Source organism: Rhincodon typus, chromosome 12 (genome assembly GCF_021869965.1).
Source record: "Rhincodon typus isolate 14 chromosome 12, sRhiTyp1.1, whole genome shotgun sequence".
In the NCBI taxonomy this organism is placed as follows: Eukaryota; Metazoa; Chordata; class Chondrichthyes; order Orectolobiformes; family Rhincodontidae; genus Rhincodon; species Rhincodon typus.
The window spans coordinates 33,774,414-33,789,779 of NC_063343.1; the positions used below are offsets into that span (position 1 = coordinate 33,774,414).

The window sequence follows — 15,366 nt, forward strand, 5'->3', positions numbered from 1 at the left end:
CCACCAAGCTCAGTATAACTGAAATTTGGAGTTGAAAAGCCACAAGTACAATGGAACGAGATTGGATCTCTGGACAAAAGACAGCACAGATCTAGCTTAGTGAACCTAGTTGTGGGTGAAAAGCTGTAGTTGTGTTGGTGAAGTGGACAGTTTTAGCGTCAAAGGGAATGTAGACTCAGGAAAAGTGTGATCAACTAGACAGGAACTATCATGGAGACAATTCATGTCAGAACATTTCTTGACATTGAGTTTCAAGGATAGAATGGCAAAAGTGAAGAACTGTAATCTCTTTAATGAGATGCAAAGACAGTGTTTCATTGACATTTGTGGGAGGAGCAGCAGAAAAATCAATGGGTCTATCTTGACTGTATTTGCTATTTTGATGTGTGCTGTGGGATGACCATTCACAGTATAACACCCAGGTTTACTGCATTGTCAATTCTGGGTTTTAAATATGAACTGATGTAGATTGTATTAATGATAAACATTACTACACGAGTAGAAGATTTTGTTTAAAATTGTGGATCCTTGTGGCTTTATTCTCTTAAGTTCCTGCACCTTATGTTTTGTCTACTTTAAAAATAAAAGGCTGTTGATCCCTACCCAGTTAAAAACAAAATTGACAGTCTAGTCTGGGCTCTTAGTAAGTATCACAAGCAGCTTCCTTTTTGCTGTTTGAAAAATATGGAACAAATCCTGTGCCAGTCGCACTACCCAGGACATGAAACAATAGCCTCAAATACAGAAATCCACCAATACCAGGACAATTTGTCACCCTCTAATTACAGAATAAGCCTTTGATTCTCCAACAATTAAAATTCTCTCCTATATCTACTGTATCCAACACATTCATCATTTTAAAGACCTTTATCAGGACTTCTCTAAATCTTACATTTGAGACAAAACAATTACTACCAACTAAACAGTAATTGTAGACAGAGAAACAGTCAGGCTTGAAAGCTTTTGTCAGAAATGGAGTTTTACAGATGCCTTAACACAACAAAGAAGCACGGAGCATTGTGAGAGCAAAAGGGATTTTCACCTGTAGAATGATCACAATGACAAAAGGTGTAACATTTACATTGTGTTCATGCCAGTTCTCTGCAGGAACAACTCACCTAATTCCATTCCTGTGTCCTGCAGAATTTTTCTGTTCAAATAATTATCCAATTCTGTTTTGAAAATCTCAATTGAATCTGCTACCATCTCACTCTTAAGTGGCACAATTCAGATCATAACTTTTCGTTGCAGTTCTGGGCAGTGCGGTGGCTGAGTGGTTAGCACTGCTACCTCACAGTACCAGGGACCTGGGTTCAATTCCACCCTCGGGTGACTGACTGTGTGGAGTTTGCACATTCTCCCTATGTCTGTGTGGGTTTGCTCTGGTTTCCTGCCACAGTCCAAACAGGTGCAGGCTGCGTGGATTAGCCATGCTAAATAGTCCGTGCTGTTCAGTGATGTGTAGATTAGGTGGGCTATAGAGGGATGGGATGCTGTGAGGGTCAGGGTAGACTTGTTGGGCTGAAGGGCCTGTCCCTACACTGTAGGGATTCTGTGATGATTACAGCTATGAAAACATTTTGCCTCATCTGATTCTTTTGAAATTCACTGTAAATCTGGTTCTTAAATTATTACCTGAGGACGATGACCTCAGTTTATTCAAACTATTTGTGATTCCAACGTCCCTCATTCCAGGGACCATTTTGGTTTCTGCAGCCTATCTGATGCCTTTATAACCTTGCTTTTATAAAAAGGTGAATTATTATTAGATAATGCAGTGTGGAGCTGGAAGAACACAGCAGGCCAGGCAGCATCATAGGAGCAGGAATGTTGACTTTTCGGGTTGGGACCCTTCTTCAGAAATGGGGAGGGGAAAGGGAGCTCAGGAATAAATAGAGTGAGGAGGGGTGGGGCTGGGGAAGGGAGGTAGGATGGTGACAGGTGAGTGCAGGTAGGGAGTGGTGGGGATTGGTCAGTGAGGTGGGAGGGACGAATTGGTGGGAGAGAAGATGGATAGGTTGTGTCAGGTCAAGGAGGTGGGGATGAGAGGAAGAGTCGGACATGGGATGAGGCCAGGTTTGGGGAGATTTTAAAACTGGTGAAATCCATGTTTAGGCCATTGGATTCTAGGCTCCTGAGGTGGAATATGAAGTGCTTCTCCTCTAGTTTCTGGGTGGCGTCATTGTGACACTGGAGGAGGCTCAGGATGAACATGCCATCCAGGGAGTGGAAGGGGGCGTTAAAATGGTTTGCGACTGAAAGGTGTTGTCGTTTGTTGAGAACAGAGCCCAGGTGCTCTACAAAATGGTCTCCGAGCCTCTGCTTGGTCTCACTGATGTAGAGGATACAGTAGACCAAATTGACAGATATGCAGGTGAACCCCTGTCTAACGTGAAAGGTTTGTTTTGTGCCTTGGATGGGGGTGAGGTGGGGTGTAGGGGCAGGTGTAGCACTTTCTGCTGTTGCAGGGAAAGGTGCCAGTGATGGTGGGGTTAGTGGGGAGTGTGGAGTGGATGTGGGAGTCGCAGAGAGAGCGGTCCCTATGAAAGGCAGATGGGGTGGGGAGGGAAATATTTCTTTGGTTGTGGGGTCAGATTGCAGGTGGCAGAAGTGGCGGAGAATGGTAAATTAGATGCGGAGGTTGGTTGAGTAATATGTAAGGACAAGGGGGATTCTGTCTTTATTTTTGTTGAGGTGGGGGGGAATGTGACACATTCTTGCAGAAAGATGGGTGAGAGGAGGTGTAGTCTAGGCAGCTGTGGGAGTCGGTGGGCTTGAAATAGATGTCGGTTTTGAGGTGGTCACCACAGATGGAGTCAGAGAGGTCCAGGAAGGAGAGGGAGGTATCAGAGATGGTCCAGGTGAATTTGAGGTTGGGTGAAAGGTGTTAGTAAAGTTGATGAACTGTTCCCATCCCAATTCCTCTGCCTCCGCCGCGTCTGCTCCCAAGATACAGCGTTCCACTCCCATACATTCCAGATGTCCTCCTATTTCAAGGACTGCAACATCCCCCTTCCGGTGCTTGAAAATGCCCTCAACTGCATCTCTTGCGTTTCCCACACCTCTGCCCTCACATTCCCTCCCTGCAACAAAAGGAAAGACAGAATCCCCTTTGTCCTCACATATCACCCCTCAAACCTCCACATCCAACGTATCATCTCTGCCACTTCCGCCATCTGCAATCTGACCCCCCAACCAAAGATATATTTCCCTCCCCACCCCGTCTACCTTTCGTAGGGACTGATCTCTCTGTGACTCCCTCGTCCGGCCCATGCTCCCCACTAACCCCACCATCCCTGATACCTTTCCCTGCAACCACAGGAAGTGCTACATCTGCCCCTACACCTTCCCCCTCACCCTCATCCAAGGCACAAAACAAATCTTTCACATTAGACAGGGGTTCACCTGCATATCTGTCAACTTGGTCCACTGCATCAGCTCCTACCGATGTGGCCTCCTCTACATTGGTGAGACCAAGCAGAGGCTTGGACACCGTTTTGTAGAGCACCTGCGCTCTGTACGCAACAAACGACAACACCTTCTGGTCACAAAACATTTTAACTCCCCCCTCCCACTCCCTGGGTGACATGTCCATCCTGGACCTCCTCCAGAGTCACAATGACATCACCCGCAAACTGGAGGAGCAGCACCTCATATTCTGCCTCAGGAGCCTACAGCCCAATGGCCTAAACGTGGATTTCACTAGTTTTAAAATCTCCCCACCCCCAGCCTCATCCCATGACTAACCTTCCCTCTCATCCCCATCTCCTTGACCTGACACAACCTGTCCATCTTCTCTCCTACCTATTCATCCCTCCCACCTCACTGACCAATCCCCACCACTGCCTACCTGCACCATCCCACCTATCTTCCCCAGCATCCCCCCCTCTACTTATTTCTGAGCTCCCTTCCCCCTCCCCATTTCTGGAAAAGGGTCCCGACCCGAAAAGTCAACATTCCTGCTCCTCTGATGCTGTTTGCCCTGGTGTGTTCTTCCAGCTCCACACTGCATTATCTCTGACTCCAGCATCTGCAGTTCTTGCTAACTCTCAACTATTATTGACTTGTATTTTTACTCTAACTTTATGTTTATAAATCCCAGAATCTCTTAAGACTAGTTAACATTTTCCTCAATCTGAGCTGCAATTTTTAATGATTATGCACATTTACCCAGATCTCTCTCTGCTCCTGAATGTCCTTTCGCAGTACCTTTCATTTTGTGTTGACTGTCCTCATTCTTCCTACCAACTCTATTTTTGTACACTTTTCTGCATCTAATTTCACCCGCCATGTGGTCACATATTTCATTAAGCCAGCCATAGCCTCTCGAACGTTATTACTACTCTCCTCACAATTCACAATACTCCCAGGTTTTGTGTCACATGGACATTTTGGAATTGTGGCCTACAAGCAGGTCAAAGTCATCGATATAGCTAAGACGAGCAATGGTCCTCATACAGACTCCTGAGGACCTCATTATGTAGGAGTTGCCTTCCTAAAACAACCACTCACTACTACTGTCTATTTCATGTCACACAGCCATCTTTATATCCCTGCTGCCACTTTCCCTTTTATACCATGGTCTTTAACTCTACTGGCCTTTCTGTTATGTGGTACTTAATCAAACAATTTTTGGGGTACATTTGTATGATTACAATTGCTTAACCTCATTAACCCTCTTTGTTCGTCAAAACAACGTTGTTAACCACAATTTTCCTTCAACAAATCCATGTTGCCATCCCTTAAATAATCCACATTTGTCCAAGTGGTTGTTAATTTTGTCCTGAATTATCATTTCTGAAAGATTTCTCACCACCAATGTCAAACTGATTGACCTATATTTGTTGGATTTATCCTTATACCCTATTTGAACAAGGGGTGTGACAATTCTAATTCTCCAGTTATCTGGCACCACCAATATATCAGAGGTGGATTGGAAGATTATAAAGTATGAATTTCATGGTTATAAACAATGGATATTCTGTATTTGTTTCTTTCATGTCAATAACCATTGTAACTTCACTGTAGTAATCTAACATGGTGAATTTAATATTCTTTGATTAAAATTCAAATTTTAGATTGAATAAAAGTATTGAACAAATGAAATCCATCTTAACACTTATTTTTGTTTAATTATCTCGCAGCTTGCAATAAATCTACATTCTACATGCAACTGCTTTATTGGAGAATCCAGTTCTATTAGAGATCAAAAGCAAATCTGTTGGGACATTGCTTTTGGTTGTTTGCTCCGTCTTTCCTATTTCTGCTTTATCTATGGGTCTGTACAGATTATTCACTTAAAAACACAATTAATAAATTAACTGAACTATTAAGCTAACAGCTTCAAAAATATAAAATTTAATAAGAATTGATTTTAAACTCACCCCATTGCAAGCATTTGTGGCATAAATTTTCAGAATTAATTGTGTTATTAGCTATTAACATTATTAAAATAGAAGGATTTAGAGGTGAATGAACAATACTGGTGGATTGAAAATCAGAAATAAATGTATGGCGTATCCAATTATGAAGGCCATCAATCCTGTGAAAATACTGGGATGGCATACAATCTAATGATTGCTAGCCCCAAGAGCTGAATAAAATTTTGATTTTTTTTAAGGAAAGGAGACACTTACATTAGGAGCAGTTCAAAGATTGTTCACTTAACTGTTTCCTGAAAGGTTGAACAATTTTGGCCTTCGACTATTGGAGTTTATAAGAACAAGGGGTACTATTGTTAAAATATGTAACATCTTGAGCGGACTTGACATAGTGAATGCTGAAAGGATGTTTTTCCCCTTTGGTTAGAGGCTAGAACTAAGGAAAACATTTTAATAATGAGTTTTTTTTCCATTTAAGTGCAAAATGAGGAAAACTTGTTTTCTAAGTCTATGGAATCTCTGGCACAGAGCAGTGGAGGCGTTGAATATTTTTAAGGCAGAGGTAAATGGATTCTTGATTAACAGGAGAGTCTAAGTTTATCGGGAGCTGACAGTAAAGTAGAGTTGAGGACACAATCAGCCGTAATCTTATTGACTGGCCTACTCCTGCTGCTATTTCATATGTTTTTTATGTACGAAATGTAATCATGATGACAATACAACGAAGGCAACAGCAAATCAAAGACACAAATGAAGAGCAAGCAAGTGAAGGGGCAACTGTAAGAAAGTATAAATAATCAAAAAACGTAAATGGATCAACAGAATATGAGCAAACAATAGAAAACCAAATGCTGCCAAATGAAGGAGGAAAATGCAGTGAAAAATATAAAAGCAAAGCAAAATTGAGAAAGAAGAAAAAATATAAATAAATGTACTTCAGAATCAATACTAAGAAATTAGCGAACAAATTCATAAATAGAAATCTATTGAGGAAGGGAGATTGAGAAAATGGAAGTAGCTGCTGTTCATGAGCACAAGATTAAAGTTCCACTCAAGTCCAATTTGATAGTTCATTTTCTCCTGCATATCCCTATTTATTGATCTTACAATTTCATTGATATTCTTACAAGATCACTAGATACTTAGAGGTTAAAATTGTCACTTGTTTCATTCTAATACATTCATCCTGTAAAATCCGATCATTTAACCCAACCTCTCACTACTTTAATGAGAATCAGCTCTACATCTCTTTTTTGCATTATCTTCAACATTTGAATATTTTTCTTCCAAGCCTTTGGAACCAGGCACAAATTGATTGCAACTACATCTGAATTGTGTTTTACTAATTCGTACAGAACAGTTCTCATTTTTTGAATTCTGCTCATTTACTATTGCCACATGCAATGAACAGAGTTCAACCTACCTCATTACAGAAGACACTGATGCCCTCTGCTGGATTCAAAATGTGTGTTTTGTCTGAAAAGAGCAAAACAACTTGCAATTATAGAGTATAATTCTTCTTCTTGAGTTCTCTGCCTCATAGCAGATCATTGATGATTATATTCACTTAATCACAGTCTTGATATTTTACTGTCATTAGAGAAGAAGACAGGTTCCATTTACCTAAGCTGGAAGGTGATGGAACACTATGCTGTTGGCATTAATCTGATCCATGGCTTTTTAAGGTAACAGGTTCCTACAACAACATTAATGTAGGGAAAGGTCCCAAGGCACTTTTTTGGAGTACAAACAGACAATAGCAACAGTAAAATATGTTAAAATGCAGTCAGTCAATCAAGCTTGGGAAAAGATAGGTCTTAGGGGGAGGTCTCATGGCAGAAGAGAAATAAAGCGACAGAGGACTATAGGGAGAAATATATTTAAAAATATCAGAGCTCAAAGCTATAACAGCTTGAAAATATGGCAACCTACGCAGAACCAATAATGCATGAGGTGCAAAAGTTGGAATTTGTATTTAAAGAACTTCAGCTACAGAATTTTACACTTGCAGAAAGAAAAAGAAAGAAAATCAGCAGTTACCAAGCCCCAGGGGATGTCTTCCTTGCGCTGGGTGCAACAATCAGGAGAGCACAGTGAACATCTAAAAATCCAACCAACCGTAATATACATTTGTAAAGAAATCCACCTCATTACTTTTCTTTAAAATTAATGGAGGAAAATCATGCTGATTCTTTTATATACCAATCCGTCTACACTATGGCAATCTAGTCCATCAGAGCTGGAACCTAGGAAATCTTTGCTTTATGTCTGCAGATCTCAATACATTTATGTCCCAGTAATTGCTTCAGCTTACTCAGAGATGGCAGAGAACTAGCTTTCCCAGTAATAAGAAGGACTACAGCAGGCAGGTAACATTAATTAGCAGAACAGTCAGTAATTGACAAGGACATCACTGCTTTCACCTACAGCAAATGGAGTACATTTTTAAATATCACAGAAATATTGTCTGATCACAGATTCATAGAATCCCTACAGCGTGGAAACTAGCCAATCAGTTCAACAAGTCCACACTGCCTCTCCGAAAAGCATCCCACCCAGATTCATCCCCCTACCCCTTCCCTGTATCTCTGCATTTCCCATGGCTTATCCATCTAACGTACACACCCCTGGACACTACGGGCAATTGAGCATGGCCAATCCATGCTGTTCCTTTGTGTATCAAATGAGTGTTTGAAGTATTGGTCAGCATAGCTAGCACATTAATTTCCTATAAAGACTGAATAACAGGATATGACTGCGCAGTGTCACTGCAATGTTTCATTTCCAAAGGGACATGGGGACACAAATGATGGTCGATGCCCAACCTATTGTTCAGCTTGAGTGTCATTAAATAATTACGTCTAGGTCAGAACGATTTCATGCATTAAAGGCCTTGGTAGATGAATATGTTGTAAGGCTTTGAATTATAAACTGCAGTTTAAAACTCACCCAAAGTATTATGGTGCATAACAAAGGGTTGTAATGTTGTGACAGTTTTCAGAATAAATATGGTGTGACGCCTTGGAATGTTTATTTGTTACATGGCACATTGTTTAGTCTGGTTGATCCCCATCCTTTTCCTACATATACTGTAACCAGCATTGGATCTGGTGACTACTTTTTGCCAATGCTGTATTGTGGAATTTGCATCCTGGAGAGGATAACTGAGCAAACCCTCCTCATGCGCAGTATGCATCAGCATTATCCATTCATCAGGCATCGCACAGAATTTAAGCTGTAGATATTCAAGGCACTATTCACTTCCTTTGCGAAAAGCCTACTTAAACCTTTCACGTTCTCATTAGTTCAGTGGAGTTAAGGCAAATTGTTCAATGATTTTATTGGAAGTTACATTTTACTCAATCTCAAAATGGATGAACACCAATTGTAAGTCAGACTGCTACGTTTCTGGAATTAGTTGGCTACAGAAAGTATTGACACTTGTTGGGAATGTGAAAAACTCAACAGGCAAGTTATTGTGATTACCCTGATTGCTACTGCTGGCATCTTGTCACACCTACCACATCTGTCAGACTGTGGTTCAGTGCAAAGTTTGTCTTATGTAGTTTGTTCTGTCACCAATCCGTTTTGGTCCTTACATTGTCTAGGACCTCTCTAAAGACAAATGGCAGAGGGTACAATACTAGTGTCTTAACTAAGAATGAATCTCTTCTGTAAAGAAAATGGTTTGTTGCAAGCTGGTAATAAATACAAATATGCTGCTAGTGGGGGAATTAGCTCAAAAAGTAGAGTGCTCCCTTAGCAGATGATGAGTACTGAGATTGATGCCCACATTCAAGACATGATGGGCCAGCAGATCTCTTCTGTACTGTATGATTCCAATCAGATGCAATTACTGGGACTGTCAGGAGCTGTACAGAATACTTCTGTTCCTGATGAAGGCCAGTGTAGAACTCACTGTCACCACAGAATGTATATGATGTCATTAGATTTGGTTGAACTAATTCAACATTAGCTCTTTCAGAAGGTGCTACATTATACACATTTACCACGTAGTTATCCATTTCAATCACTTGAAGGCAGAGGGGGATAAGAAATGGTGTGTTATTGCCAATGGTTACAGTGAATTCCAAGTTTACTTATTCTGCAGGCTCTGTCTATCAAATGGAATCATGGCTGTTGTTTTACAAGACTTCAGATTAAATTTTGTGTAACAATTAGTTTTCAGATTCTGTCATAAATAAAAGTGCTAGTTGCAGTGAACCTAAGAAGTGAACAATTCTCAATGGCAGGACAGGGGGTTGGCATTACATGCCAGCAAAAACCATACCTGTAATCACAACACAAATTGTAAGTGCCTGCAGTGGACAGGATATAATTACAGCAGAAGTTATTGTCTGCAGCCCACCTCTTCATCAGCTGTTGATGACAGGCTTACAGTAGGGCATGGCAGTCGTTTTTGAAACTACATGTATGTGTGGACTATGAGAACTGGAAAATGAACATTTGGCCACATCTGGGTTACAAACCCCAGGAGATTGCTTGAAATTAAAGTTAAATTTTAAAAGGTCTCCTTCCAGAGATTCCCAGTGTCACAGATACCATTCTTCAGCCAATTTGATTCACTCAATGTGATATCAAGAAATGTTTGGAGGCATTGGACACTCCAAAATCTATGGGCTCAGGCTACATTCTGGTAATAGAGCTAAAGACATGTGCTCCAGCACTTGTCACAGCTATAGCCAAGCTTTTTCAGTTCAACTACAGACATCTACTAGACAGTGTAGAAAATTGCCCAGTTATATCTTCTACACAAAAGACAGAACAAATCAAACCTTGCCAAATGTTGCCCCATCCCATCAGTGAATTGATGAATGTTGTCATCAACAGTGCAATCAGAGGCACTTGCTCAGCAATAGCTTGCTCACTGCTAGTCAGACTGAGTTCTGCCAGACCCACTCAGCTCCTGATCTTGTTAAAGCCTTGGTTCAAACACGGACAAAAGGAATTGAATTTTAGAAGTTAGGTGAGTGTGATCATCCTCGACATCAAAGCGACATTTTATCAAAGAGCCCTAACAAAACTGGAATCAAATGGGTATCGGGGGTAAACTGTCTGCTGGGTGGAGTAATATCTGGCACATAGGAAGATGGTTGAGGTTTTTGGATGTCAGTCCAATTCCAAGGAAATCTGCACAAATTCCTCAGGGTAATGTCCTCGGCTCAACCACCTTCAGTTGTTTCATCGATAATCTTCTCACCATCATGACGTCAGAAGTGTGGATTTTCTCTGATGATTGCACAATGTTCAGCACCACGCACAACTCTTCAGATAATTTTGCAGTCCATGTCCAAATGCAAAAATACCTGAATTAAATCCAGGTTTGTGCTGACAAGTGGCAATTAACATTCGTGCCATGCAAGTGCCAGGCAGTGAACATCTCCAAGAGAGAATCTAAGCATCAATCCTTGATATTTAATGGCATTACCATCACTGAATCCCCACTATCAATGTGCTGAGGCTTACCATTGATGAGAAACTGAACTAACCATGTCAGTACCGTGGCTAGAGGAGCAGGTCAGGTGGGCACTAAGGATGGGCAAAAGTGACACTCACATCCCACTCATGAATAAAAATAAGGTGTACCTGCTGTTCACAAAAAGAAAAGAGTGACTTTGGAAAGAAGCATGCAGCAATATTTTGAGAGAGATTAGAGTGGTGTTTTATTGTTTTAATTGTTGAATAAACAGATCTGGGAAAACCGTCATGGATCTATGCTGCCATCACCTAGCAACAGTCTTTGGATCAAGGTCTTGGGTGTTTTTTTTTTGTTTGAGCTCACATCTAGAAGCCAAACGGTTTCTCTTAGTCTGAGTGGAGCTGAAGGTAGCACTCATTACATATCTCTATGAAATAGTTGGAAAAATCCTGATAAAGTTTCAAGTATCAAGATTCCTAATTGTTTCTCATCTGATTCTGAAATCTGGTCTAAAGATTTGTCATCATTCTTCAAGTGTGAACTCATCAGTGAGAAACCAAAGGAACTGTGAGAAAAATATCTTCATTCTTTTAGTTAGATTCTTAGTCTGCAGAGTTTCCCTGATTTTCCACATATCATCTTGAGTGGCTTGAAGGGGAATTTTCAGATGGCAGTACTGTTCCCATGTATCAATTGCCTTTGTTCTTCTAAATAGAAATGGTCATGAATTTTGGTGTATTTTCCATGGCAATGCCTCTACCAATCTATCCAGTTGCCACTCGATCAACACTCTTAATACACTTCCATGGTATGCAATAAATGTGAGCTGGTTCCCAACATCAAGCAACACCTGTTGCTCATCTCATGAACTGACCACAACATTGGGAAAACAAGATTTCTGTTCCTGCCTAATTAAGACCCCCGCCCCCCCAACAATGTTTCCTACTCTTAAATACCAGCCAGTGGTATTGACAGATACAGTAAAAACAAAAAGCTGAAGAAACCGTGCAATGCTGACTGAAAGGTAAAGAAGACAAACCTGTGCAGACCCAAAAAAGCATTGTAGTTTCTGCCATTGCACATTACTAGCATAATATTAAGCTGACCGGAACTTTAAAAATAGTAAAACACAGTATAATTAAATATCATTCAAAAGTCTTCTATTTTATCAATGAGCAGATTCAGTCAAAGCAGAAGGACTAAGCATGTATAGTTATTGCAGACTTACTCCATTCTGATTTTAGACTCTCATCACCAGCAAAGACCTAATTACTGATTGTCTTTGTCAACTCCAGACAGGGTGAAACAATGCAGAACAGCAATCAACAAAGTCAAATCGAATATCAAACAACACAACTAAAACTGTTTAATACAAGTCAGAGAGTTCAATCAAATTGTACGGTGTTCTGCACAGTGAACAAAACTCTTGCAGTTCTTGTGAAATTTGAGTCACAAGAGAGACAGTCTCGAGCTAGGCAGTGTAGAAAGTCTTGCAGTTTCCCTCAGGTAGTCTTTAATTTCCCTCCAGTAGATTTCACCCAAATCCAATACACATAATCACCAAATTTCAAGTAAAGTTGTGTTGAAGAGGGTATGAAATGATCTAAATAGAAACGAAGTGCAAGAGAATGGGGAAAAGGCCAGAGAAATGCATTAAATCATAACGCTCATTTGGAGAGTTGAATCAAACATTAAATCAGTCAAATGGCCTCCTTCTACAAAATAATACTTCTGATTTTGTGTGTTGGGAATCCCAGCATCCTGATCTGTTGACCATGTTTATAGGGATTCCCCAGTCATCCCAATTCAGCAAAGACCCCAGGACATAGTAACAAAAATGAGAAATGATGTCAAAACAGCTGTCCAGAGGAAAGTGATCAGCAGCCAAATAATAGAGGCAATGTTCCCAAACCTACCAGGTGGACATATCAAATCCATTATGCATTTGTGCAAGTGATAAAATGTTATTTATTAACTGAAGTGCAAAGCCACTTTGTTCTCTTTGTGTGTAGAAAAAGGTTTTAAAAAAGGTTAAAAAGAAAAGCATTGCCAGTCCTTTGTTGTTAGACAGATTGCCATGGTGACAAATTCTACAGATTACATTTTTTTAAGGGGGGGCAGGGGTTTAAATCTATGGGCTAAACATGTGAAATTTATACAACTTGAGAACCAAATATATGAAATGTCCTGCATTCAGTTTATTTTAAATAGCCTCCATACATGTAGCTATGATTAATTCATTAAAAATGATCAGAGTAAATAATTGAACACAGAATTAGGGATCTGTTAAATCCAGAGTTGGCCATTAAAATTATGCATTTTTTTTTGTTTAGAAATTCATACACTTCTTTATCACAACATATTTTTAAAGAATGGTTTCCATGTAAGATAATTCATTCAAACAGGTGAGAGAGAGATATTCATGCTTTGTTAACTGAATTGTACCCTTTTCAATCCTTCAGTGTTTTGACTTTCTAAATCATTATTATCCCAGAGTTGAAACCAACTAACGTTTAAAAACATATGTTGCTAAACAGAAAAATAATATACTCGCAAAGAGTGTATAGTGTTTACTTCCTGCCAACCCCATCTGCCTTCATAGATCTGCAATTCTCTTCAAAACAGCATTTGAGAAAAATGGCTCTTCAAAGAAAAGATATTTGAACCAATTACTATTTTCATCATTGGCACAATCACAAAATTATCAATTGTTGTTTTTTTTAAGAAAAGAAACATTTAACACCATTAGAATTAGATTGTTTTCTTTTACCATGTTAGCAAAGTATCTATTTGCTCAACTTACTCTCTGAAAAACCAAGATGCAACTGCTAAAAACATCTTGCTAATAAGCCTTCTGTAAAGCTCAGAGATAATACACTACTAGAACACCACATTAAAATGTGTTTTGTATGGCATTTTGATATATTCATTACACTTTAGTGCATACAACGTGATCACCATTTTCGTTCACACGTGCAGTCAAGTCGCTTTTCTTCTTCCTCCCATAAAACCCCTTAAAAACTGGACAAACAGGTATGTGTCGTAAACACTGCACTTTCCTCAGTAGACTCATTCCTATTGGAAAGTCATATGTTTTCATATCTACAGTTGTGTCACTGTTTGCAAGTGCGCCTTCTTTCCACTGTACAAGTCCACGTTCCTGTTTTGTACCTAGTTAAGAAACATAATATTTTACAAGGCATTAGAAATGCAGTACATACAAAACAATTTAACTTAGTGTTTTCAGTGCTAAATAACTCCTAAGATACTTCATAACAGAGACTGTGAAGTATAGTGATAGTAGCAAGGTCAGCCAGCTGGACCTTATAGAGTATGAGTTCTCTGATTAGGACTGTTAATCTGGTCCAATCAGGGAGTCCCCACTGACATTAAAAGGGTGAGTGCCAGAGATACTGATAATCTGGTGCCTGATTCTGAATGAGGCAGTATTATGTTCAAGGACAGTACATGCGAAAATAAAGGGCAACTTGGTGATGGGATACCAGATTCTGTGGAGTTATTTCATGAAGGAGGGAGGGGAAGAGAGAGAGAGAGAGACAGGCAGACAGTCAGACAGCCCATGCTATTTTAGAAGATGACAAACAGGATTCCTATCACTTGTCAGGAGACCAAATAGAAAACTAGGAAGAGGAGTTTGGCTTGAAGACTGGAAGAGAGTGAAAATAGGAAAGTATGCTGTTACTCAGATATACACAGCAAAGGGAAAGGGCTGCCCCACAGTACAGACAAAGATTTGCAGAATAAGCAAAAAAAGTGTCTAAAACATTCAATACGACAATCTTTGGATGGTTCATTTTGGTAGAAAGTTGCAGGAAACGTGTTGTTCCCTGGAAATTTGGAATCTGAAAGGAGTAGTGGAACAAGGAGGTCTTGGCATACAAATAAATAAGAATTGCCAAAAATCAATTGCAATTTAAACAATTATGCTCCACTATTCTGGTTTCCATACTAGGAAAGGATGTTGAAGCAATGGAGAAGACATTAAAAAAAAATGGTCTGAATTACAGCTATTAGCTTGTCAATGTATCCATCAGGAAATATTAAGCAAGCTGGGGCACAAGGTGAGACTTACTTAAGGCCTTTAAATTATGAAGACATTCAGTAATATCAAGGTGGAAAAATTTTTGCCACTTGTGGAAGAATCAAGGACAGGAATGGAGGTAAGGAGCGGGTGGTGCTGCTGTGGTACTAAAATAAATTAAAAGGTTAAGTCAAGAATTCAGAAGACATCTCTTCACACTGTCAAGAATGTGAAACTGCAGACCACAGAGGGGGTTAAAGTAGTTAACACTGATACATATAAGGAGAGGCTTTATGCATTTTTGAGGGAGAATAGAGTAGGGGTGACACAGATAATGCAGGAAGTATTTGGAATGGAATATAAATAGACCTATTGAGTTAAATTGCTACTTCCTACACTATTATTTAGGGGTGGCATGGTGGCACGGTGGCACAGTGGTTAGCACTGCTGCCTCACAGTGCCAGGGACCTGGGTTCAATTCCAGCCTCAGGCAACTGTCCATG

General features: G+C 40.0%; 1 protein-coding gene across 1 annotated transcript in view; it reads right to left on the reverse strand.

The window, feature by feature from the left end:
• Positions 1-12,159: 12,159 nt before the first annotated feature.
• Positions 12,160-15,366, reverse strand: part of LOC109930332 (solute carrier family 23 member 1) — a 107,895-nt gene continuing 104,688 nt past the window's right edge. The window contains exon 15 of the mRNA XM_048603718.1: positions 12,160-13,992. Coding sequence (XP_048459675.1) covers positions 13,751-13,992 — 242 coding nt within the window. The 3' untranslated portion in view covers positions 12,160-13,750. The remainder of the gene's footprint in view (positions 13,993-15,366) is intronic.